This window comes from Vipera berus (genome assembly GCF_964194415.1).
Source record: "Vipera berus genome assembly, chromosome: 1".
Lineage (NCBI taxonomy): Eukaryota > Metazoa > Chordata > Lepidosauria > Squamata > Viperidae > Vipera > Vipera berus.
The window spans coordinates 95,611,020-95,636,520 of NC_138202.1; the positions used below are offsets into that span (position 1 = coordinate 95,611,020).

The window sequence follows — 25,501 nt, forward strand, 5'->3', positions numbered from 1 at the left end:
CGCTAACATGGCAGCGCTCTGCGGCGGACCGACAGCCCCTTCCGTCCCGCTGCAGACCCCCGGTTGGCCGTGAGGAGAACCGCCAAGAAGCTCCGCGGCTGGCCTCCCGCGTGGCTGCTGTTGGTACTGCGCTGCCGGCGCCGCGCCCCGCCTCGGCTTTCCGCTCTTCTTCCAGCCTCGTTAGGGAAGCTGTTTCGCAGCGGGGGCGAAAATTTCCTTCCGCCGGCGGCGCCCGCCCAGGTAAGCAAGCAGCCGGGGCTGGGTGGAAAGAGAAGAGACTTCGGCCTGGCGGTCCTTTCCCTTCTCCCTCTCGGTACTAAGTGGGCTATATAGGAGTAGGGGGCGTGTGGCTTTGGGAAACGGAAAGGCCTCCTGGCTCTCTGGGAGCAGCGTCAGATTCAACGGCGGGCTTAGCCGGCGTTGTAAGGCCTTTCGAGGTCGCAGCTAAACGGTACCCAAAATAATAATAATAATAATAATAATAATAATAATAATAATAATAATAATAATTAATAATTAATAATAATAATAATAAAAAAAATCCTGTGGCTGCAGCAGAGACGGCGAGAAGAACGGTTTCTTCGCCAGTCGCTGCAGCGCGGTGGTCAAGGGCTTCTTTCAGACGCCCCTGGCTCTCCTCCCCGGCTCTCAGCCTTGGCCTTGAAAGAAAAATAACGTTAGAGGAAAGCCCGCCGCCCGCGTCTTTGCTGGAGAAGATGGAGCGTTTTATCCAGCTGCCGGGTACAGTTATGCCTGGGAGGAGTAGGAACCTGGCGTCGTTTTTTGGAGATGCTAAAGAAAGGGTAGCACGTTTATTACTTGGATTTATTTTAAGAAGAAAAGGGAAATACCAGGTCCCATACGGACTTATTTATTTTTTATTTTAATTCCATTTATATCCCGCCCTTCTCCGAAGACTCAGGGCGGCTTACAATTTAAAGCACAAATCAATGTGCTTAGCAGTAGCCTTCATTCTATGTATATGCCTGCTTATTAGGGCTTTCACACACACACCCCAAGCGGCATTATTACAAAGTCAGCTTAATTGCCCCCAACAATCTGGGTCCTCATTTTACCTACCTCGGAAGGATGGAAGGCTGACTTAGTTGAATTCGGCGGGGCCTTTTTTCTGGGATACTCAATTGAGGTCTTACTTTTTTAGCTGCTTTTGGATTAATGGTAAGGGTATGTGTATTGACAGCAGTGGAAGTTTTCCCCCTTCCTGCTCCTTTTCTCCAGCTTCCCACTATTTGGCCTGAGCCAATACTCTGGAACAAAGGAGGAGGAATTTTACCTGGAATAGGTTGAGGTTGGACATCCTTGGATACAAGAATGAAAAGATTTCAAATGCTGCTTCTTTTATCTCCAGCTCTTGTGTACCTTAATTCCTGGGCTTGTGAAAGAACAAATGAGAAACAGGGTTGCCAGTGAAGTTCCTTTAAAAAAAGCCCCCAAGATTTCACACACTAGCCCAGATTCTACACAAAACTCCCCAAATAACAGCAAACATAATACATCAGTTTTAAATTGAATTATTTTTACCTGTTAATTTACCCATTGCCAGCAAGGTTTTCTAAAACAACCAAGATTTCACTCAAACCCAGATTTTACACATACACACACGATAATAAATACAATCAGTTTAAGTTATTTTTGCCTATTTAATACATACAATATAATGTAATGTATAGATGAACTTAAAGTTCATTAAATATTAAAATAAAAAAATCTACAAACCTAGATAGGGAGTGGAAAATCAGCATCGCCAAACCTGATGAGAAGATAGAATATTTTCATATTTTTTGTGTGACTCTGACACTGAGAAATATATGTGTTGTTCTGACTTAGATTAAGGCTTGGTATGAGCAAGGAAGAAAGTTGGATGAAAAGGAGGCAAAGACTAAAATTTATTGAAAGTTTTTTTTTAAAAAAATTAAAATGACAATTCAGTATGGCAACTATAAACCCTACTCCTTTTTACGCATATTGCATGTGTGGCCATGTAAAGAGGTGGGGTTAAATCATGCAATTATGGCTGACATAATTATTTTTTGACCTTTCCATGAGGATAAATCTGATTTCAAATGAAAAAATAATCTGGGTTTGTATGTTGGTTACTGTAATTGCATATAAGAGTATTTATAAATGTTCTTTCAGATCTGTTTAGCATCAAACAATCTCAAGAATCAGACTTCTTTTGGGTAAGAGCCTTAAGCCAAATTTTATGGAAACATTGTTTTATAATTAGGTAAGATGATTTGGAATATGTTTCTTGGATATTTATCTTGTAAAATTCCCCAAATCAGATCTGCATAATCATTTTTGATAACAGAACAAAATAACAGAGTTGGAGTCTCTAGTCTAGTCCAACCGCCTGCTCAAGCAGAAAGCCTTATCCCAGTGATGGAGCACCCACAACTTCTGAAGGCAAGCCATTCCACTGATTAATTGTTCTAACTGACAGGAAATTTCTCCTTATTTCTAGGTTGGTTCTCTCCTTGATTAGTTGCCAGCCATTGCTTCTTGTTCATTTTAATAATTCATTTTGGTAATCAGTTTTGTGGGATGATTAGGGAAAAAAGGCAGTCATTGAGAGAAAGTGCTGGTGGCTTCTGTCTTAAATCCCTACAAATCATTATAATAAGTCTAGCATTCTCTATTTGTGAGAAACAAGGTTTGTTATATATACTTTCAGCTTCAACCTCTGCTTGTCTTTTTTTTAAAAAAATTTTTTTTTTAATTCCGTTATGTTTGTCTTACAGAACTCTTGATCCTGTTTGGTTTTGCTGGCTTGAAATTATCATCTTTTTTCCTATAAATATTCATATCTTATTACAAGTACGTTAAAAGTGAAAAGTAAGCGTTTATTTATATAGCAAACAGAACCGAAGTGATATAGAAAATTGATTTCAGTAATCTGACTTTTATTCAGAAGCTGATTGTAGAAATAAAGGTCATTTTTAAATTAAATTTTATTTTATTAATAAAAAGCTTTATTAGTTTTAATATTTTGTTGATGATATACAGTTGACCACTATGCAGAAGATTCTATGAAATGTCATTCACATGATTTATGTCTGCTTGCTAGAGGGACGTTGCTTTCTGGATTATAAAAGACTATTTCTTTTGACAAGACTAATTTATCTTTGAAACAATGAACTAAAATGGGACAAAGATTTTGAGCTAGATTATTTTTAACCTCCAATTTTTAAAACACTGCACCACACTGTATCTTAACGTTTGTATTTCAGCATATATGTGTAGTTTGTTAAAAGTCTAAAGTTACCTTCCAAGAGATTTTCTCCTATTGTCTGTTTAGAATAAGGGACTTCCTTATTGTAAAAATATAAGCTCAGAAGAAAATTAGAACTAAAACATGGGTTCAGATTTGATCTTGAGATTGAACAACAAACCATTTTATACATGACATGTTGCCCATATATGTGTTGACAAAATGCATTTGTATTGATTGTTATGTGCAAATCATATACTGAAGTTCAAAAGTTTCTGCAGTTTCCTAACATGAAAAAATGGGTTCATGTATAACCTTTATTATATGAATTTAACATTTATTCCTCTGTACTTCTGAAAGTACAGTAAATTATTACAGGAAAAGCTATTTACATTCTGTCTATTTTCATTGTTTTTTTAATGTAATATGAGGTTAGATTTTTTTTCTGTACCTCTGTCATGGTTAGAATGTATAAGGGATTACATTTTGCCATCTATTCCTTTTCAATTGCTGCATTGTACCAGGATCTGCAGTGAGTTGGTATGTTTGTTTTGATTATTCTGTCTTTACCTATAGCTAGCTATAGGAGACTCTAATATTGTAAAGAAAATACATGTGCTAATAGTCACTCAGAGAAGGAATGTATTTTAAAACATCAGTATTTTGAAGATAGGAAGTAAAGTGCCATTTTCCAATATCTGTTTGATATGCACAAAAACCTAAATATACTTTGGATCTCATAATAGACAACTTTTAAGCTTAAAATGTTGACAACTCTGTGCAAATAAAAATATACATGTTCAATCATCATTATAGAGTAGAAAAAATTGACAGTCTATCCTTCCTTTGCCAGTCACTTTTGAATATAAAACAGTAAAAATAAACAGTAACTGTAAACAAGAAATCGAATAGATTGGTGTATGTTTTATTTATTTGCTATTAAATTAATATGGCTGTCCATCTCACATACGTGACTCGGGACAGCTTACAATAAAACAAGTAAACAGTGTATAGACAAATACAGTATTTCACTGGCCTGCTTGGCACTCAGTATCCATAAAGACAGCTTATCTGCTTTTCTCTGGTGGCAGAGATATAGATCTGTTTGTCTGTTGCTGGTCAGTATGTCTCTGTGTTATGTCTATAGCCATGCCAACTATTCTTTGAGTAAAAAAAGCACAATAGGTTGGTCATATGACCATCCCTTTTCACTTAGCATCATATCTCTTGGTTTGTAATTTTTCACGCAAAGCAGGGTGCTGTTCCACTAGCCAACATGGAAATGCAGCAAGCGATGAGTTTTGTTTCATTCTGTGCTGGGCAAGAAGACGACAAAAACATTGCTCTTCACACTCTGCTCAGAAACCGGTGCCTTGCAAAAAAGATTTTTTCTCTCCATTAGCAGTCAGTACACTCAGAGAGATTGTAATTATTTATGTTTTGGACAACTGGATGAATATTTAATCAAAAGACTGAGACAAGGCCTAGCAGGATTTCCTCTTGCAGGGATGAGAGATGATATTGCGTAATATATTGTTCTAGTTTAATTGGAATCAATCTGGCCCATAGCCAATAATATATAGCATTCAGCTTTGAAGTTAATTCTCTGGTTTGTTTGATCTTCAGAACATTTACTTCATAGAATATTACTTATTTGGGCCAACAAGGTGTTCAAAATACTCAAGACATATCTTCCCTGTCTCTTCCCTCCCCGATGCAGCTGATAAAGTGAGAAAGAGCCTGTGGCCTAGAGGTTAAAACAACTGCCTAATGTGCAATCAGCCCAGGTTCGAATCTCAGAAGTGTGTGGCTGACTGATGAGAATAAATAAGTTTGAAATAGGTATATCAGTCTCCCTTTAATTCTTTGTTAGCAATCCAAAAAATTTGCGCAGTATTACTTCAGTATGGCATAAGTTCATCGAGTGATGAATGTTGCTTATTTTATTTTTATTTATTTTTATTTTAATTCCATTTATATCCCGCCCTTCTCCGAAGACTCAGGGCGGCTTACAAGCTTAGCAGTAGCCTTCATTCTATGTATATGCCTGCTTATTAGGGCTTTCATACACCCCCCCCCCCAAGCGGCATTATTACAAAGTCAGCTTAATTGCCCCCAACAATCTGGGTCCTCATTTTACCTACCTCGGAAGGATGGAAGGCTGAGTCAACCTTGAGCCTGGTGGGATGCGAACATGCACTAATTGCAGGCAGCTGGTGTTACTTAAGGAAGCATTAGCCCACTGCTCCACCAAGGCTCTTTTATAACTTGGTGTCTTGGAAACTACATTTATCTTAAAATAAGGTGGTATCAGATTTAAAGTTCCCTACCCCAAAAGGAAAAATAGAATAAAAAAAACTATAAACAAACACAAAGATCTTATGCAATGCTCTTCTTTCCCACTGTGTCTACCTATGGTTGTTAGTTTAATCTGAAAGTAATCCTAGGATTTTGTTGTTCACCAACAAAACACTTCATCCAACTTGTGTGTGAGTATGCTTGTTAAATGAGTACGCTCCATACATGTAATTCTTAATCTGCTGAATCAAATATATCATGCTGATTTTTTAAAATAAATTATGTTTATTATATCTGCTTAGGGCGTTATTTTAATATGCTACTTTTCCCACCTTTAACAAGTAGATGCAAATTTGTATTGAATAATGGTTTATTGTAGAATTTGACAGCAGTGATAAAATTATATGGATGTTTAATTCCATCTTTCTCAGCCACCAAAATTGAGGATGTCTCAGGATCCAAACATACCAAATGTAACTGAGGGAAAATCAGATGTGTCACAAGATAATCAACAGGACAATGTTGATGTGGACAATGCAGAGCAGTGCGTCCGAAAGAAGATTCGACAGAACACACCAAGTCCTAGTAGAAGTAGTATATCTGAGGGTAAGCAAAATTATTCCAACAGAATAATTGTCCCGCAAGTTTCCTTCTGATCTGCACATCTATGTATCTTTCTTCTGATAAATGGAACATTACCCTCACCTCAAAAAAATCTCAGAAACTGCTCACTGTTAATGTGTTTTCCAAGAAAATTACCTGTATAGGTATTGGAGCAAAGCCTCTTTTCTGCAATGGTGAGACCTTTTTCTTTACCTAATTCCTCTATAGAAGAATCTTCATTAGCCAGATTAAATGCCTTACCATTTATGTTCCAGGAAGGAAGATTCAGCAATATGCCACCACAAGGTCCCCAGGGCCCTTGCCCAAACAGGATGATCAAGATACTCTTGGACATTCTGTTGCACTGCCCACTTAATCAGCCACTGTGCTCTGAATAAATTCTGTTCCTACTAATTTCTTGCTTGGATTGGTTAGAATTAAAAAAATGCCTGCAGAAATGTATAGGGTTTGCTATCATTATTTGATTATAATTGTTATACAACAGCTTTGAGATTAATTTTGGCAGCACCTACTGGCAGATTTATCTCTGCCTTGATGGTTGATATTATTAATTTCCTGGGAAAAGTGTTTCCTTTTGTTTTTTTCTGACCACTGTGTTTGATATTTTGGTCTTGATCATAAATTAAACTAAACACATATTAAATAAATATGTACTATGTATACATTAGAACCTTTGCTATGATACTGTACCTTGTCTCAATAAATGTTGAAAAACAAACTAATTAACAAGTTAATGTCAGGCTAACATAAAACTTCCCAATCTTCAGTCTTCCAGTCTGGGAGATTTTTTGAGTTAAGAACTAAATGCAGATTCTATTTTGCATTCTCATTTTTGTTTCATCCTGCACAGATGGCCCTTTATTTATCCTTGATCTCTGTTTGCCACTATCTCTTACTCATAGTATGGATATGATAATGAAAATAATAATGATAATACATTGATTACATCTGGGTGAATGTGTGCAACCAACCATAATAATAATATGTTACCCAACATTTCAATTTCCTCTCCTTTGGGGCAGACCTTCATTTTTAGATGTAGCTGCTTTCATGTTATCTTTTTTGTGACCATGTTTTCTCAGAAAAGAGATGAAAAGAGATTGAGTATGGAAAATTTGAATTGAATCCTGTTAGAATTATATCAACATAATTAAAGGCTTCCTGGTATTAAAAGCAATAGCACTTAGACACAGTGCTTTACAGCGGTTTACAATGTCAGTATATTTCCCCCCCCCAACAATCTGGGTCCTCATTTTACTGTCCTCGGAAGGATGGAAGGATGAGTCAACCTTGAGTTGCTCAGGATCAAACTCCTGGCAGTGGGCAGAGTCAGCCTGCAATGCTGCATTCCAGCCACTGTGCCACCACGGCTCTTTATAAAGACTTCCTTATACTTAGCATGCTGTACTAGGATTGTATTTTCCTTCTAATACCTAAAATATTGGTCCTGATAACTACAACATCATCGGTTCTTAGGAATTGTAACACATAAACATTTCAGTATATTTAAATTGCTGGATTCAGCTGTGTTTGTTAATTAATGTCTATAATTTATTCATTAGTTTTGTATACCACCATTAGTTCCTGTATTGGGTGACTTTAGGCAAGTCACTCTTTCTCAGCCCAACCTACCTCACAGGATTGCTGTTTTAGGAAAAATAGAAGGAGGAAGGTTTGTTACTGTAGATATGTTTGCTGCCTTGAGTTATACAAAGGTGGGATATAAATAAATATGAAGTAAATATTGATAAAGCAGTGGTTGGTTGGTTGCTCATTGAGCCCATCTTTTCTCCCCATGTGGCTTCATCTTCATCATTTCACTCCCTGTCAAATCTAAAACTGTAAGGGAATTCCATTGAGGGAAGTTGACAAGAGGCTTAGAACAGGGGAAAGATCCTTATCTGGTAATATCAAGAATTGGTTTGGGGTGAAAACAGACATGAGAGAATAGGAAGGTAAAGAAAGGAATGAGAATGAAAATAAAATGGACTATAAGAACAGAAAGTATGAGTCCTGTATCAAAAAATAGATGAATCTCCCAACAGAATGAATGAAAAGTAAAAAAAAAAGGATGATATTCAAGCTGCTTATAACAGCATGAAAATAATTATTTAACTGAGTGCCATAGAAACATGGGGAATTTGGCAGGCAAGCAGACAGGCAAGTAGTTAGATAATAAGAGGTAGCTGGACAATAAAAGAATTATATTAAAAAGGTTGGAAGAAAATTTCTGAATTTATATTTGTGCTATGCATAATATTTGTGCATTATGGTTAACACATAAAAATAGTTGCAAAGAGTATTAGAAGAAACAACAAATGAGGCTGAGAAAATGAAGTGATTTGGATGTGAATAATAAACTTGTTTTAGAAGTAAGTGAAAAAGGCTAAAGATGGGGCCTTCAACAGGATGAATAAATTAAGAATAAAAGTGAAAATAATCTGAGTTGAAAGTAAAGTGGAAAAAAATTAGAGATTTGAATGGGAATAATAATGGTATGTCAGAGAGTGAAAATGAAAGGAACTATAAAAGTAAGTGTCCAAGAAAAGAAAATTATGAAAAATAATTTACTGTGAGAATGATGAAAAATGGTAAGGATGCTGGTATAGCTGCTGTAACTGATAAAACTTTGAACATTGGCTGTGCTTTGTTTATGAATGGCAGTGCAGTTTTTTTAACATATGTGAAGGTTGTATCTGTGCATGATGACTAGAAGAATGCCTATATTGTTTCCTCATACAAAAGATTAATGTAAGCATTAGTAAGGTAAATATGTTTAGGAAGATTCTTGTCAAAATTCCAATTGAGCAAAATTTGAGAAGCGCCAAATGGCTTTATGTCTGGCAACAATGTGCAGGCCAGATCTGAAATAATTTGATCATATATAAAGAGTGAATGAAGATCAAATTGTACAACAAATATGTGAAGAAAGAGTGAGTGGGTTGAGAAGAAAAAGGAGACCAAGAACAGTTTGTATGTGGAGCTTATAACACCCTTAAAAACCAGAGTAGTGAGAAATTTAAAGAACAAAAGACAATGAATTACTGTGTAGATGTGATTAAAAGCTAGGGTGATTTGCAAATCAGAAATGTGTTGACTAGCATGAATCATATTAGCATAACAAGATTGGAATAAATTATATCAGTTAATAAAAAAGAAAATTTTTACATAGTATTTCTTAGTTCTCTTCTCCACCTTGCATAAGGATTCTTTATTTTGAAAGGGAATAGCATGATGGGTATGTATGTATAATGCACGATTTCCTGAAGCATATTTCGTTGGTCCACAGCTAGCCCTCCTCAGTTTGTGTCAGTGGAGGAACTGATGGATACAGCAAAAGGTGTTACAAACATGGCCTTGGCCCATGAGATTGTTGTCAATGGAGATTTTAAGATTAAACCGGCTGACTTGCCAGAAAACAGGTAAGAGGCCTGTTGTGGGTTGAAAAAATTCTACAGCTGGGCTGTGATTCATAATCTTAAAGAAAAAAAAAGCATGACCAATGGCTCCAAAAGTGAAGTCACTACTGCAGTTAAGAAATAGATTTGTAACATGCTCAGACCAATGTCGTGGAAGTTTTTCAGAAAGGTTCTACACTCCATTAGACTCAGTCTTAAAGAGAGCATATTTTTTCTTTTATGGAAGAATACCCATGGAAACGTCAAGACCAGAAGAAAATAGATTAGGACATAATTATTCATTTTTTAAAATGCAACTGCAAAAATACAATATGAAATACACAATGTACAGTAAATGAACAACACAAGTATTGTATCAGTTAACAAAACACAATAAGAATTGGGCAAGTCATGCCAAAGTGTTGATTGCTTTGCAGAAGGAAGAATAGTTATCATGGATGTTTGAATGTAGAAAAATAAAAATCCTTAAAATCATGTATTCCAAGTTGTGCCACTCTTTCTTTATAGGTGGTGTCTTCCAGAGTGCTGTCTCCCAAACCAGGCCAAGCATTCCATTATTTCTTTTCATAGCACGTTTTATCGTTTTAGCAACTGCCAGCAAAGATGAAAAGGTCATATATTTTTTAAAAAATGGAATTCCATATAGAGACAAACACAGGATAACAGGCTTGTTTTGTACATAATACATGGAGCTTTCAAAACCTGGGTTAACTGGAGATCTTCAGCTTCTCTGGTAGCCATTCCCTTTCATATATATGAATGAGTGATAAAACCTGTTTCCTCTTACTGCCATCGTAATCACTGAGCCTAGCAAGAAATTATTTTGCCTTCTTCCCCATTGTGATTTCCTCCTGAATACATAATCTGTCTGTTTGTTGGCAAGAGATTTACCCATGCCTTTCTTTAATGTGTTTCTCAGTTAACTGCACATCAGAGTTGCTTTTCTTCTAAGTCCCATATGCTGATTATTTTTATATTATTGTTATGATTTAGTTTGTTTTATCTTCCATTTTGCTTACCAGTCTTGAAAAAAGAGTAAGAGAGATTGTCCACAAAGCTTTTTGGGATTGCCTGGAAACACAGTTAAAAGAAAACCCACCTTCATATGATCACGCAATTAAACTTGTAGGAGAAATTAAAGAGGTAAGATAGTATTGTCATTTGCAAAACTTTGAATGTTTCTTGTCTATCTGCAAATCTAATTATTTAAAAAATAACTGAAGTAGCAGCAGTCTATATGCAGCTTTAGTTGTAGAACTAGTGATCTCCAAAGTTTTTTGAATAGTCAGCCAGGGTGGGGGGCAGCAGCGGTGGCAGGAGGTAGTGATAAATGTGGAAAGTCCAAATTTTGTTCATGTGAGTGGGGGCATTGTGATGGACAGAAATTTGAGGATTGGTCATAAGTCCCTTTGTTCAGTGCCATTGTAACTTCAAATGGTTGCTGCAAGGACAATTTATATGTGTTATCTTCCAAATGATCTCATTTACATTGTTGCTAGTACTCTTAAAAGTACTAAGGTATTCAAAAACAAGGGAGTAGTATACATTACCAAATGAAGATGTAAAAATGGGCCTTTGTGTCCCGTTTTGATTTATAGATGCAGTTTTTGCAACACTGGAATATGGTATGCTGAGTTAGATAAACTCTGGTTTGATCCATTAAAGAAAGTTTTTACTTTCTTAAAACCATGATCTATTTGTTTTCTTGCGCTTGGAAACGTGAATGGGCGATGCAAATTCTTTATTTGTTGTTTTGAAATACCTTTTGTTGCTTTGCTGTCTCCTTCCTTTATATTGCTCTAAAATGAGTGTACGAGGACTTTTTATTTTCCAATTATCTGGTTTATGACCTGACAATACACTAGTCTTTCTACAATGCCAATTTGGCTGTACAGTGGCTATAACCTTTTACAAAAGCCTTTGCCTTGTATATTGAAATTCTGTCCATTGCTTCTTTGTAGCTTGGTATTGGGAGAAAAAAGTGTTCCAAAAAACATAAGGCATACAGAGAGAATTGCTTAACCTTTGTTTCATTTGCTTTGTTTCATTTTTTCCCAATTAAACCATTAAAGAGGCTTTAAAAAAAAACAACAGAGTAAAAATCTATATTCAGCTGCATCTTGAATGTAGTTGGAGAAATGTCTGATTTCAATAAATAAAACTTTGAAATCTATCATTTGATCTTATATTTTTATATGACCACTTTTCATAGTAACATAATATTGTTGTAGGGGTTTTTATTTTTGAATGGTGATGACAGCAGTGTAATTAGTACTAGGAGCTCACAAAAAGGACATTACTTTCTTTCAGGCTCTCTTGTCTTTTTTGCTGCCTGGCCATACTCGATTAAGAAATCAGATTACTGAAGTTCTTGATCTGGAGCTGATAAAACAGGAGGCTGAGAATGGTGCCCTTGACATTTCTAAGCTGGCAAAATTCATCATTGGAATGATGGGGACGCTCTGCGCTCCAGTGAGAGATGAAGAAATTCAGAAGTTGAAAGACATTCATGAAATTGTTCCCCTCTTCAGGTGCTAGAGGGGGGAAAAAGAAAAAAAAAGGAATAAGTTTTCAGTTCAAAATGGCTTAAACAGATGCATCACTTTAATAGGCATTAAATGCTATATGGGCTACTTGAATATATTTTCTTCTTTGCTTTTTATTGGGGATGTTATGTTAGGAATGAAGAAATTTGGAATAATAAAGAAAGATTAATCTTTGGCTAAGGATAATTCTTGTATTGTTTCATAGTAACGTGTATTTCCAGTTCTTTAAGCCCCTTAAACAGCAGATCCAAACAAAGTAAAGTTTCATTTATCAGGTTTAAGATAAAGAAATGGGGGAGTATCATGCAGAATCTTGCAAATTCGGTAAAACCCATACCTTCATTTATGAATGAATTTAATAAGTGGGCTCTTTGTGAATTGTTTCAATTTCTTTTTCCCCAGATTAGCTCAGGAGTGCAATGTTCTTCTCTATTTGTGAGTGATGTTTTGAAATATGTCTCTTTCTTTCTCAGTCTCAGTGAGTTCTCTTACTTAAAGGCTCCTCTGACTAAGTGTGGATTCCTTCCACAAAAAAAGCCCCACATGGTTGGGATGAAGCTTATTAGCTTGGGATTTTGCATCATATGCCATTTTTCTGTGTAGAAGGAATTGTTTGATGGGTAGCATTTCATCACGGCAGATCCTCTCCCCCGGCATTCAGAAGTGGTAATTGCTCTGAAGTGGGCATATGCTATCAGTAGGAACTGGGCTACGGGTATCAGAATAAATATGAATAAAATCATGCTATTTGTCTTTCTTCAGAAATCAATCTAAATTTATTCAATGGAACTTGTTCCCAAGAGAATAGATATAAGATTGCAATTTAAAGATAAGTTGTAAAATAATGAAGCTGTCTCCAATCTAATATCTCTCAGATATAATTCAAATATCATACAGTAATTTCCAGATACGAAGGCTGAAAGCAATGTATCTCTGCATTGTGGGAATTCAAGAACAAAACTTCTAGTAAGTCATTTAGAGCTTTGTAATAAAGATAATACATAAAGCATTATTCCAATGTAGCCACTATTGGATAATACTTCATTATTTCTATAACATTTCTTTGAAAGAATACTACTTCTTCATTCCCTTTTGACTTATGTGGGTAGTTAGTTTTCTTGACTGTTCAAAGTTTGCTTTATTTTTTAAAAAGTATGACTAAATCTTGAAAAGTTTAATGTCTTTTTATTTTTTGCAGAGCAATTTTCTCTGTGTTGGATTTGATGAAAATGGACATGGCTAATTTTGCTGTCAGTAGCATTAGGCCACATTTAATGCAGCAGTCAGTAGAATATGAAAGAAAGAAATTTCAGGAACTGTGTGAAAAACAGCCAAGTACGATTTTTATTGCCCTCCTTTACTAAATGATAAAATGGAAATTATGAAGTGGATTCAGCATGAATATTCAGTTTCATTTTTAACAACTTACTTAACTGCTCAGTAATCAAAAGAATATTAAATAAAAAACTCAATAAGATATCCCCCTGATCCCTGTTCCCCCCCCAATCCAGAATGATGCAAATCAAAACAAATTAAAAACTACTACCAAATACCTGCATGGTCAGTGCTATTTCCAACATCTTTATATATCATAGTTCCAAATAAAAAATTACACCCGATTTCATGGGCTTTGCTATGTAAATCTGGCAGCTATTCCCCAAACTGGAATTTATCTCTTGCGTTGGACCATTGTAAATGTCCTGGAAGAAACAGACAATAATGGTAGCCATAATTATTCAAGTGTTTTAGTGGTGAAAATGAGTAACTAAATGGGCATAAGAAATGGTGGCACCTATCAATTTGATGATAAATTCAGTTTATGACCCCTTCCACTTGTAGACCTGATTTAAGCCCCTCCTGGTTCCTATATGGGGCTAGGTGTGTGTGATAACCTGGATTTGAGAGATTATCAATATTTTTTTTGGATTGAGGTTGTTGGTGAAGGTTCTGAAGCATATCAGTATTTAGCTGCAGAAAAATCTAGATCAAGTAGATAATTCACTTTTCCATCATGGTCCTAGGCGTGGAATAGAGGCAGCATTGATCTAATTGGTGACTTTTGGTGGGACCTTGATGGGAAAGTGCACCAATTTTGTTCCTCCTTGATGCCATTGACTTGTTATCCTCCCTGAGCATCCATGGAGGTTGGTATTGGTGCATTGTTCTTTAGTGATTTCAAGTCTAACTCAGTGGTAGTATAGGGAAAGAGACATTGGCCCACTATTGTTCCCGTGGTAGGGTACCAGAGAATTGAGATTTCCCCCTTGTGATTAACATCTGTATGACATAGCCATGAAAAGTTTCAGGTGCAAGTCTTATCGTAGAGAGTGGTGGAGTCTAGAAGAGTTTCAAAGTAGTTTAAAGTATTAGCTTTCATTTATAAAGCCCTTTGGCTTAGCACCTAGTAGTTACAGGACTGCCTACCCAATCGGGTTCAAGTTATCACCTTCCCACGTTTTGAAGAGATATTTTATCGTATTTGAAAACAGTTTTTATATAACATTAAACATATTCCTTTGAGTTTAAATAAATAAAATGTAATTTACTCTTCCAACATTGTTAATGTTCTTGATTGATAAAATCTCATGAGCTTGAGGAAAGATGAAACAAAGTTAGACTTTACAATCAGTTCCCATCAATACACATTTTAATTAAATCTTCTTGTTTTCTCATTCCTTGACCATACTTATCTGTGAACTTAAAATTCAGATGATAATAAATTGGAGAAGAGCAGAAGAATCTAGGCCCTGAATCTGTTTCTGCCTTTTCCAAGCTTCTAAGAAGTTTTGAACATGGATTTGTGATAGAAGTGCTAAATTTCTTAGTATCAGGAAGGCATATTTTTCTGACAGAATAAGAGTCCAGTATTAGCTCATCCTGTACCCACTGAATTCTTGAGTTACAAATAATGTAAGTTGTTCCAATTAAAAAAATGATAGTCATATGTTTAACATGCCTTAAAGTACACTGATACCGAATAGTTTCCTAATTATACCAGATTTTAAATAATGATTTATTTATAAATAATTCTTCGTAGGGTTTTAAAGCACTTCAGGACATTGAAAATGTTTGAAGCAGGGCTTCCATTTTAGGAAAATAGTCATTTTAATTATAGCTCTTCTGCCAGTGACATGCTGCCATGACTTAAACTCTGCTTTGATCTTTCACAAGAAAAAATGTTGTTTCTTTCTGGAGATGTTTGAACTCTAGTCATTGATGTGATTTGTGAGGCTTGTCTAAAATGGAAAAGCAAGGGACTTTGCTTCCATGCTTCCCAATTAAACCTTCAAGGTGGGCTGTTTGCTCCAGGGAATAATGCCTTCTGTACTTATAAATGTGTACTCATTTATGCACAGAAGACTGTTGAAGATCAGCGGAGTAACCAGTTGGAGCACTACATTTCTGATGCACTACCTCATCAGTTGGAGCACTTCAAAGTCTTAATCTAAGTAAAGTGGCCTTTTAAAGTGTTTGAGATTTTACACGGACTGAAGAATTAACATTCTTTAATTGATGTGAATCCTTTGTAGTTTTTTTTCTTAATTACATTTAAACATTTGGACTAATGAATAACCCAATACATTCTTGAAAATGTTTGTAGCTATTTAACTTGAGAAATTTACTAGAACTAGTCCATATAAATGGGTACAATCCTGATGAAAAATATGTTAGATTGCCTTATCGGTCAGGCTGTATTCAACAACCTGGGAATAGAATGGATTTTTGACTGGGTCTGTAGGAAGATGTTTAAAAAGTATGGCTTCTAGGGACAATGGATGATGTTAATATGACAACAATAATCTAGAATAGGTGTTCATATATTTTTGTTTTAACAAACCTAACAGCCAACCAATTAAACAAGTAAATTCTTTTAATTTGAAAGTCCAGAAAAATTAGATGGAATTTAAATTATCTTCTGACTCTCTTTTTCAAGTTCCTGTCTCATCAGAAATCAATATCGAATAATTAAGTGGGCTTTCTTAGTTATTGAGCCCTGGTTAGTACCTTCCAAAGATACAAAGCCAACATTTATTTTTAGGCTTGAAAATGTATTCTTTAAATTTAGGTCTGGTTTTTGAATACTGAACTATATGGCAATTACTTATTTTATAAACCACTCTGGACTCTGGAAAGGCAGTATACATTTATCTTAAATGAATAAATGAATTGGTGGAATAATGACTGAATGAAAAAAAAATCACTCTCCCTCTCTCTCTCTTTAAAATAGATTCCTTAGATTTTGTGACTGAATGGCTGCAAGAAGCCATGGTTGATCTGCAGTCCAAAGTTGCCTGTGCTAATAATAATGATGCTGCAGCTGCCAGTAAAGTTCCTGCACTGAGTCCTGTTGCTGTACAAAATCATGCATATATCCAACTACTCAAGTGGAATCATCTGCAGAAACCTTTTCCAGAAGTAACTATATCTAATTTTTGAAATCTAGATAACAACTGTGTGGAATCTTAGGACAGATTTTAAATCAGCCTTGTTCTTAACCCCTCCTGTTAAGGCAATGAAGAATTTAATCCAAGAATGTTGTGTAGTGGAGCTTGTCTTTTTGTAAAGGAAAAGAAAAATCTCCATCATATTAAACTTGAAGTTTCTTTTAGTTTGTTTACATTAGGATATTGGGATCATTGAAAGCCTTTTAAATTAAATTGTATTACACTTAAGAGTTGATATGTAGAATCTTGAGTATTATATATGTTAATTAATGTTAAAATTTTAGAGCTTTGTTTGGATCTTTTGCTGGTAACTGGATTGAAGAAGACGTTACATATTTGACTTGATTATTGTTAAGAGATAGCTTACTGGATGAAGAGTTTTATATTTGTTAGGTAAGAGGCAGCAAAGAGGTTATGGAATTGTTTATACTTGCATTGAAGGGGGGGAAGTCACTTGGGAGTTCTTTTTACACTTCTTTTTCTTGCATTTTTTTTCTCTTTTCTTCTAATTTGTATCTTTTATTGCTCTAAAACAGGGGTCACCAACCATCGAGCTGTGACCCACTACTGGGCTGTGAGCCATTCAGAACCAGGTCCCTGAGTGGCAGGCAAGCATGCATGTGCATCCTCACTTGCACAAGTGTACGTGCCCACCGCTCGACGCAACTGGAGCTGCGCACACATGCTTGCCAGCCACCCGTGGGGGACCCTCCCCTCTTCCCCCCTCCGGTCCGCAAAGCCAAAAAGGTTGTGAAACTCTGTTCTAAAATCTGTAATTAAATTATTTTTTTTTAAAAAAATGAAAAATAAGGTTCCATATGTATCACATAAATGTACATTCATGGGTACAAATAATTATTAGTCCTCATTAGAGAGCAAGCCTATGTGAAATTAAATATAGATGACATACTGGATCCTTTATTTTCACAGAGAATTAATTGCCCTTTTATTATTGTGTTTCTTGGAGTTTTAAGAAAAAGGCTATACCTTTTTCTTAAATACATGAAACAGTGTATCTGAGACAATGGAATAATTTAATGGCAAGAGCCTTGGTGGAGCAGTGGACTAATGCCTCCTTAAGTAACACCAGCTGCCTGCAATTAGTGCAGGTTCGAGTCCCACCAGGCTCAAGGTTGACTCAGCCTTCCATCCTTCCGAGGTAGGTAAAATGAGGACCCAGATTGTTGGGGGCAATAAGCTGACTTTGTAATAATGCCGCTGGGGGGGTGGGGTGAAAGCCCTAATAAGCAGGCATATACATAGAATGAAGGCTATTGCTAAGCACATTGATTTGTGCTTAGATTGTAAGCCACCCTGAGTCTTCGGAGAAGGGCGGGATATAAATGGGATTAAAATAAAATAAATATCAGTAAGCTTACTAACTATTTGAGAAGCTGCTAATACTTGTGCAGTTCAAAGCAGCACTGACAAAGACCTCAACAATGGGACAAATGAGAATTCAGTTTTGAGCTGTCCCAAAGGTGCTTTTTCAAGAGGCAACTGGACTTCCTTTCTTTTTCCTTGAAGACGTTTTGCTTCTGATCCAAACTATTACCAAAATGACACATTGTCTTAGACATATGCATCTAACCAAATACAATGCTTACTGCATGAATCAGTTCTTGGAATATGGTCTAGATCGCAGTCTCCTGCGGCTCCCAGTCACCCGGTGCGCACGCACCTCTCCGAATGGGCGGAGGTGCGCGCGCACCACTCCGAACGGGAGGAGGTGCGCGCGCACCACTCCAAAGGTTTGGAGAGCTGCGCGCGCACCTCTCTCGCACCTCCGCCCGAACACCCGTTTGGAGACCTGCTGGTGTTCGGGCGGAGGTGCGGTTTGGAGACCTGCTGGTGCCGGTTTAGAAAGCTGCCGCGGCCCGCAGCAGCTTTCTAAACTGGCACCAGCAGGTCTCCAAACCGCTGTTCGGGCGGAGGTGCGCGCGCACCTCTCCAAAGGTTTGGAGAGCTGTGCGTGCAGCTCTGCCCGAACGGACAATGGCGTCGCATTTGGAAAGCTGCCAGATCCCCCGCAACCTCCAGGTGAAAATCCTCCATTTTTCCTCTCACAGCCCTCCCTTAAAAATTCCGTTCCTGGCAAGGCCCCGGGCTTTTAAAAGCCACCAGGGCCTGGCCGCTGTAGGCGAGGACCAGCTTCCTGGCTCGCTCCCTCTCTTTATGATGTTTCTAATTAGCGCTTCGGACCGGGTCCCTCTATTTTTGAGGGAGGGGAGAGGGAGGACAAACTTATTGTAAAAAAAAAAAATAGAGGGAAAAGACTCCGCTGGAAGCAATTCCTGCTTTACAAAAGCCACTAGTGCCGAGAACTCCGTTCGGGCGGAGGTGCGCGCGCACCTCTCCAAAGGGGAGACCCGTTGCCGCGCAGGTGCCTCATGTTTTTGTGCATGCGCAAAATGTTTTTTGCACATGCGCATGTGTGGACGCATGCGCACACACTTTTTGCGGCTCCCAATTTTTTGTTCGTGTGATGGAACCGGTTCTGAGTGGCTCTTTTCCTTTTTCCGGTTGCTGACCCCTGGTCTACATTATATAGGTCAGAGGTTGTGGTCCCCAACTACCTAGGATTTTAAAGTTAAAACCAGAATTTATGAGTTGTATCAGTCACAGATATTGCTGTAAATAAATTAAGTTTGGATGACTCTCCAGTTCTTTTGATTGCTCTGTTTTGGTACACAGCATGTCTTGATTTATGAGAAATTGCTATCTGTATTGGTTTCCATACTAATCAGCTAATTAAAAACTGGAACATTCTGTTCATTGGTATATGAACTTTGCACAAAATGATTTAACTACAGCAGATTTACAACCTCGGGGTAAGTTATGGAATCCAATATCTTTTATAATACTGTGAACCTGGCAGTGTTCAACTTTCTCATGATTTTTAATTGAAGAAACTCAATGGGACATTATAGAGAAGTGTATCTTGAATTGAGATATAATAGTAATTGATCAGAAGGAATTATACAACTTTTGATTCATTGGTCTTGTGTAATTTTACATTTTCTTTTCTGCTTACTTCTCTGAAAACTATCTAGAATAGTTTGGAAGTTAACTGTATTAAGAACTCTGAATAAACCCACTTATGTTAGGCAGTGAGATTTCTTGTTTACCGCACCTTGCCATTCTTTATATTCCAAACTTAAATCCATTTTATATGCTGAAAATATTTTTGCAGACTGTGTTAATGGACCAAAGCCGTTTCCAGGAAATGCAGCTGGAATTGGACCAGCTTATTCTGATTGGTGCTGTTCTTCTGGTCACATTCAATGCAGCAGGCACAGCTCTTTCTGATTTGCCAGCTTTTACCAACAAGCTCAAAATGGCTATCAAAGTATTGTTGACAGGGCTACACCTTCCGTGAGTACCTTGCAGATTTTGGTCACTTATGCTATGAAGCTGAATGGTATTGACATGAAGCTTAGGCCTACCTATTTGAAAGAATCCATATGTTTTCCCCAGCTTCTGTCGATAATAAAAAGCCTTACAATTTTTGGGAATGTTAGTTCTCTATAAACCGCTTGGCAGATGTTTCTGAACTTAGAATAAGGAACCTGCTTAAAATCAGCTGACCTCAACCTTACCCAAGTTGGTCTATTGGGCCTAAAGACTCTGTGTTCCCAGCCAGCCAGCTAACCTAAAGCTGCCAATGAACTCAACATGTGCATTCTGAAAAATGCAGGTTTGGATTCCCCCCCCCAATCATAATTAACTCCTAGTGTGAATAGGAAATGCTACTTTCCATCACTGTCATTTCTTTATGAATTTAATTTCCTATATTTACAAAGCACAAAAATGATGGGACAGTTTCCACTAATGCCACTTTTCTTCTTCAGGGTTTCTTATTGGTTTTTATTTTTGGGCAAGGCTTATGATTTTGCTGACAGATAAATTAGTTTTAAATTTTCATATGAGCTATTCTACTGTAATATATGGAAGCTTTTATCATTCTTTAATTCTAACCTTTGTCTCTAGTTCCTTCAACTTGAGTGAAACTTTGGCTGTCATAAGCGAAAAGATTTGTGCTGAAGTTAACAGTTGCCTTTCCCAGCATGGCTTCACACCGTTTACACCTGAAAAATTGATTGTGCTTAAAGGACAGATCCAGGCTCTTGCTAATCCTGACAACGTTGTATGCAAACTGATAGGTATGGGCTATAGATAAAATGAGTTTTGTGCAATTTGTAATTGTCTGCAAGTCATATTCATATATGAGCACATGCCATAAGTTGATGTTATTTTAAAAAGGAAATTATTTGGGATAACCTTTGTGATAGGCTATCTTTTTTATATCCATAAACAATTCATTTTAGCAAAGTGAACGAATTATATAGTGGTTTTAAAAAATTAAGGAGTTTGCAGATATATAAAAAACAAGATGTGACCCCTTATATTTTATATCTTTGGGTGCATTTGGAATACAAAGATGCATTGCGATGTTTGGAGTAAAAAGACAATTATGCTGAAGGAACTTTTATTATTTATTATTGGAGTAGGTTCCTTGAATCAGAAAGCAGCAGAATCCTTTATATGACACATAAGTTTAGTTTGGCTCTAGATAAATTAACAAGATAAATTACGACTTTTTAAGTTGTCTTACCTACTCTCTTCTTTTCTCAAGATTCAAGGATCCAGTTGTTTTTACAGAATTACCTTGCTTGTGGTCATCAGAAATCGCTTCCTCCTGTGCTTGGTGGATTGGGCCCAATTCAGAGAGAGCTGGAGGAGATTGCTATCAAGTATATTCGCCTGGTTGACTACAACAAGTTGGTTTTCAGTCCTTATTATGATGCAATCCTCAGCAAAATATTGAATAAAGAGTTTCCTTAGCTGTGAAGAAAACTGAAAAATGCCGGATCCATTTGTATGCAGTCCCTCAACAGTGGGGCTCCAGTCCAGGACCAGAAGGCTGTTTTAGTCTGCTTTTACTCTTTTTTTTGTCAGAATTATAGGCTGGAAAATGGAAGCTTCCTTCAGAGACCCGTTGTTCTTTTAGGATCCCCACAATCAGTTCTGTCATGCTCTGTGCCCTTCTGTGTCACCTCTCCCTACACAGCCCACTGCTATTCAGAGGCTTCTCTTTAAAACATCACTTGGGGCAGATACATTAATGCATTTAGGGTAAAATGCAGTATCTCAAGAATTGCTCCACGGGACTTTTCCAGAAGTCCCCAGCATGGTCCGCTTACCTCACCGCATTCCACTTGTTCCTTTCAGCCAGTAGTTTAGGAATACAGATACGTTTAGGAATCAAGTGGTTTGCTGTATTCTATCAAAGCGGAATCACACATGGGAAAAAATTGTGAACGTATGCTTGGATGTTGTTGCTGGCTCACTGTGGTTACCTTTCATCTATTGAAGAAACATTGAAACCTTTAAAGAAACAGCTTTCCTAACAAAAATTTCCAAATAGCAGTGATCAAATATCGTTATGTAAAATATACATAAAATATTTTGGCTTGGTATACAGTATACCTTTATTAGCCATAATGGCCATTGGCAACACGATTAGGGTAATTATGAAAACTATCCTGTTTGCATAATGCAAAGTAGTTTGAATATTGGTAGTTAAAGCACTTTATATGTATTCTGCGAGTCAAGGCTCTTTTGTGTTTCTGCGAGCCATGGTTTTCTATAGCATTTGTTTCTGTACCGGCAGATACTCGGTCAAAATCATATATTTTTGTAGCATATTTTCCAATTCTTTATTTCCCTATTCATAAGAATGCTATCCTGTAGACTCAAGGAAGTATTTTTCTTTTGACCTGTGAGAACTCTTGAAAAGAGTGGTTTCTCAGTATTCGTGTAGATTTTCTTTGCAACAAATACGAACGAGACCTTGAATAAGAATTTTTCACCAGATATAAAATGGAATGAGGTTTTAACCATTAAGAAGGAAATAAAAATGATAATCTCAGAGAACAAGTAAATAATTTCCTAGTTTCTTAGTTTTCTATTAAGGTAGTATAAAATGCTACTAAAGACAAGCAAACCTTTATAGCTGAAGCAGTTGAGTAAGATCGATCCACTGAATGTTATTGAATATTTATATATAGAAAGTTTGGGATTAGAAAAGAAGACAGATTATAGTCCTAATTTATATCCTCCTTAGTAGTGAAAATATGAAACTTCTAGTTCAGTTGCTATTTTAGTTGCAAATACTGGGATTAGTGCACTCTAGATGGTTAGTAGACATAAATGGATTCTGTCTCACCTTCCCCGTTAGGCCTGCAGCACAGAATTTCACGTGCTCAGATCTGACTGCTCAATCCATAGGGAAGAAAGATGCTTCTATGTATTCATAGCTCTTGCTCAGTTGGATGTAAAACATTTATTGATTTATACGTTACATAAGCATATATGTTTACATGATTCTTATGTTAAGATTGTTAAGATAGTTCATTACTTATACAATTATATTCCAATAAATTTATTGAAATCTGCTTGGCTACCTTAAAAATTAATTTCAAGAATTCATAAACATGAAACAATATGGTTTTTTGGATAAAATAACTGGGTTTCCCAAGCAGAATTACAGGTGGATTGCTTTCCAGTGTTGGAAGTTTAATAAAGTAAAGTCTATTTATTTATTGTATTAATTAAGGTAAGGGACGTGGTGGCTCAGTGGGTTAGGACGCTTAGCTTGTCGATCAGATGGTCGGCAGTTTGGCGGGTCGAATCCCGAGTGCCGCGTAACAGAGTGAGCGCCTGTTACTCGTCCCAGCTTGTCAACCTAGCAGTTCGAAAGCATGTAAAAATGCAAGTAGAAAAATAGGGACCACTACGGTGGGAAGGTAACAGCCTTCTGTACGCCTTTGGCATCTAGTCATGCCAGCCACATGACCACGGAGCCGTCCGTGGATAAGTGCTGGCTCTTCGGCTTTGAAACGGAGATAAGCACCGGCCCCTAGAGTCGGAAATGACTAGCACGCATGTGCGGGGGAACCTTTACCTTTACCTATTAATTAAGGTAGCTGAACTAAAAAGTGTTATGGGTTAGAATGAAAGTTATATTCAAAAAATGGGAATAATAAAGCAGAGAAGTTTTAGTTGGAAAGATGGATGCAATATGGCGACTCTGTTAAATACAACTGAGCCTTGTCAAATAGCAAAAGCTTATAGGGTGGCAGATCTCAGATTTTTTACTCAAATAATCCTTTTAATTAGAATTACTCAGAAACAAAATATCTGCTCGTATTCTAAACTAAACAATAATTGGTCTGACATAGCTTTATTAGATTGTTTTATTGACTTTTAATAATTTCTTTATTGATTGTTGTGAGCTGCCCAGAGATGCTGGGAATTAGGTAATATATAAATTTTAATTTATTATGTCTGGTCGCACATTCAGCCAGATGTTTAGAATGGATTTGGCATTTTTTTAATTTATTATTATTATTTCAATGCAACATGTTCAGTATGTATCACTGAACACTTTGTGCAGGGTTAGTTTTTTAGTTAAAGAATGTTTCTGTAAATGCCTTCCTTTTGAAATTTGATGCCTCAGAATTTTAATAAGCAAAAAATAGGAATCCAAATGTTTTATGTAAACAAGTAGTCTAAAACTTAGTGCTGCTAACATTAAAAGAAAGAATGGTCAGTAACTGTAAAAGCCAAACCTAATCATTTAGTCTCACCAATTCTGGAAAATTAACCCTTATGTTAAACCTTTTTTCATTAAGATCAGTTAGCTGTTATCTGATATTTAAATTTACCCATCTACCAATTTTATTGCTATAAGACAGCAATTGAAAAACCCTTATTGGTGGAAATTTAGTGTTTTATCAGAATTGTCTTGATAGTTTGTATTTATGGGAATTTTTGAATTGTTAATGTGACAAGCTTGATGTTTTTCCTCATTGTTGCTGCTATCTATGCTGTATGTGCATCTTTAATATGAGATGGTAATTCATCTGTAATAAATTAATAATTTTTATGCTGTACGTTTGTTGTAGTTTCCAATAAATTATCCCATTTTTGTTGTTTTTATTTTCACCATTGTCAAACTTTGCTTTTTCCACAAATGCTTGCTTTGGGTTTGGGTTTTGCTTCATTGTTCCCTTTAGAATTTTTATCCCATTAAGCTCTAAAAGAAAAACGCTGCATTAAAATAGGCAACTCTTCACGCAACACAAGGTTTTCTAAAATGATTCCCACATTGTAAATGAAGTGACAAAAGAGGAGCAGGAATGACCCAAGAGTCCTGAAGAACTGAAATTTAATTCAGGTTTGGCAAATCCGTTCGATTGTTAAGGGTATACCCCTTGTGCCTGGTGCTTGAATGGATCTTGGTGCGATAACCGTAAGATTCCTGACCTGAAGTCTATTACTCTTGCCTACAAAGCAGTGAAAGGGATGGGGGGAAAAACCTACAGTGGGAGAAAAGTAGCTTTAAATCACATGCTGCATTAATGTGCTAGTCCTTAATGGCAAACAGCATTATGCATTACTGATGCTGAGGCTACAAACCACTTTTTTCTTGATTATAATCGTTCTTTAATAGCTATCAAAAGGAGTGGCAATGAAACTCTTCTATTTCTAATATTTTTTTTCATATTCTCACAAGTGAAACAATGTCATGTCTGCAGTAATCTGGATTTTTAAAAACTAAAGTTCACGTGCATATAAATACTTCTATGTGTGCTCTCTCAAACCATCCAAACCAGTTCTTCTTCCAATTTTGTTCATGGCAAATAATATAGGAAGGCCCTCAGATTCCTTCAGCATCTCTCCACAGAGACCAAAGTTTGTGTTTCTTGCATGGAACAGTGGAATCTGATGCTAAAAGTTATTCCTCTCAAAATACCAACAATGCATGCGTTATCTATCTTCTTCAGGGACCAGAGTAGTTCTATTACACACAATAAAGAGTGACTTCACTGTTTATATGAAATTTGTATTCAGATTTGCAGCAGGCTTCAA

At 36.6% G+C, this 25,501-nt stretch overlaps 1 protein-coding gene across 2 annotated transcripts; it reads left to right on the top strand.

Moving 5' to 3' along the window:
- Positions 1–24,522, top strand: TCP11L1 (t-complex 11 like 1). Of its 2 annotated transcripts, none has more exons than XM_081318231.1 (11): positions 1–240; positions 2,763–2,838; positions 5,962–6,136; positions 9,444–9,576; positions 10,596–10,716; positions 11,884–12,104; positions 13,318–13,454; positions 16,348–16,535; positions 19,758–19,939; positions 20,555–20,727; positions 21,201–24,522. In XM_081318231.1, the coding sequence occupies exons 3-11, from the start codon at positions 5,977–5,979 to the stop codon at positions 21,407–21,409; spliced, it is 1,524 nt and encodes a 507-aa protein (XP_081174357.1). In that variant the 5' UTR covers positions 1–240; positions 2,763–2,838; positions 5,962–5,976; the 3' UTR covers positions 21,410–24,522. The 2 variants fall into 2 exon arrangements, with proteins under 2 accessions (XP_081174357.1, XP_081174358.1); XM_081318232.1 differs by lacking the exon at positions 1–240 and adding an exon at positions 2,177–2,201.
- Positions 24,523–25,501: the final 979 nt, after the last annotated feature.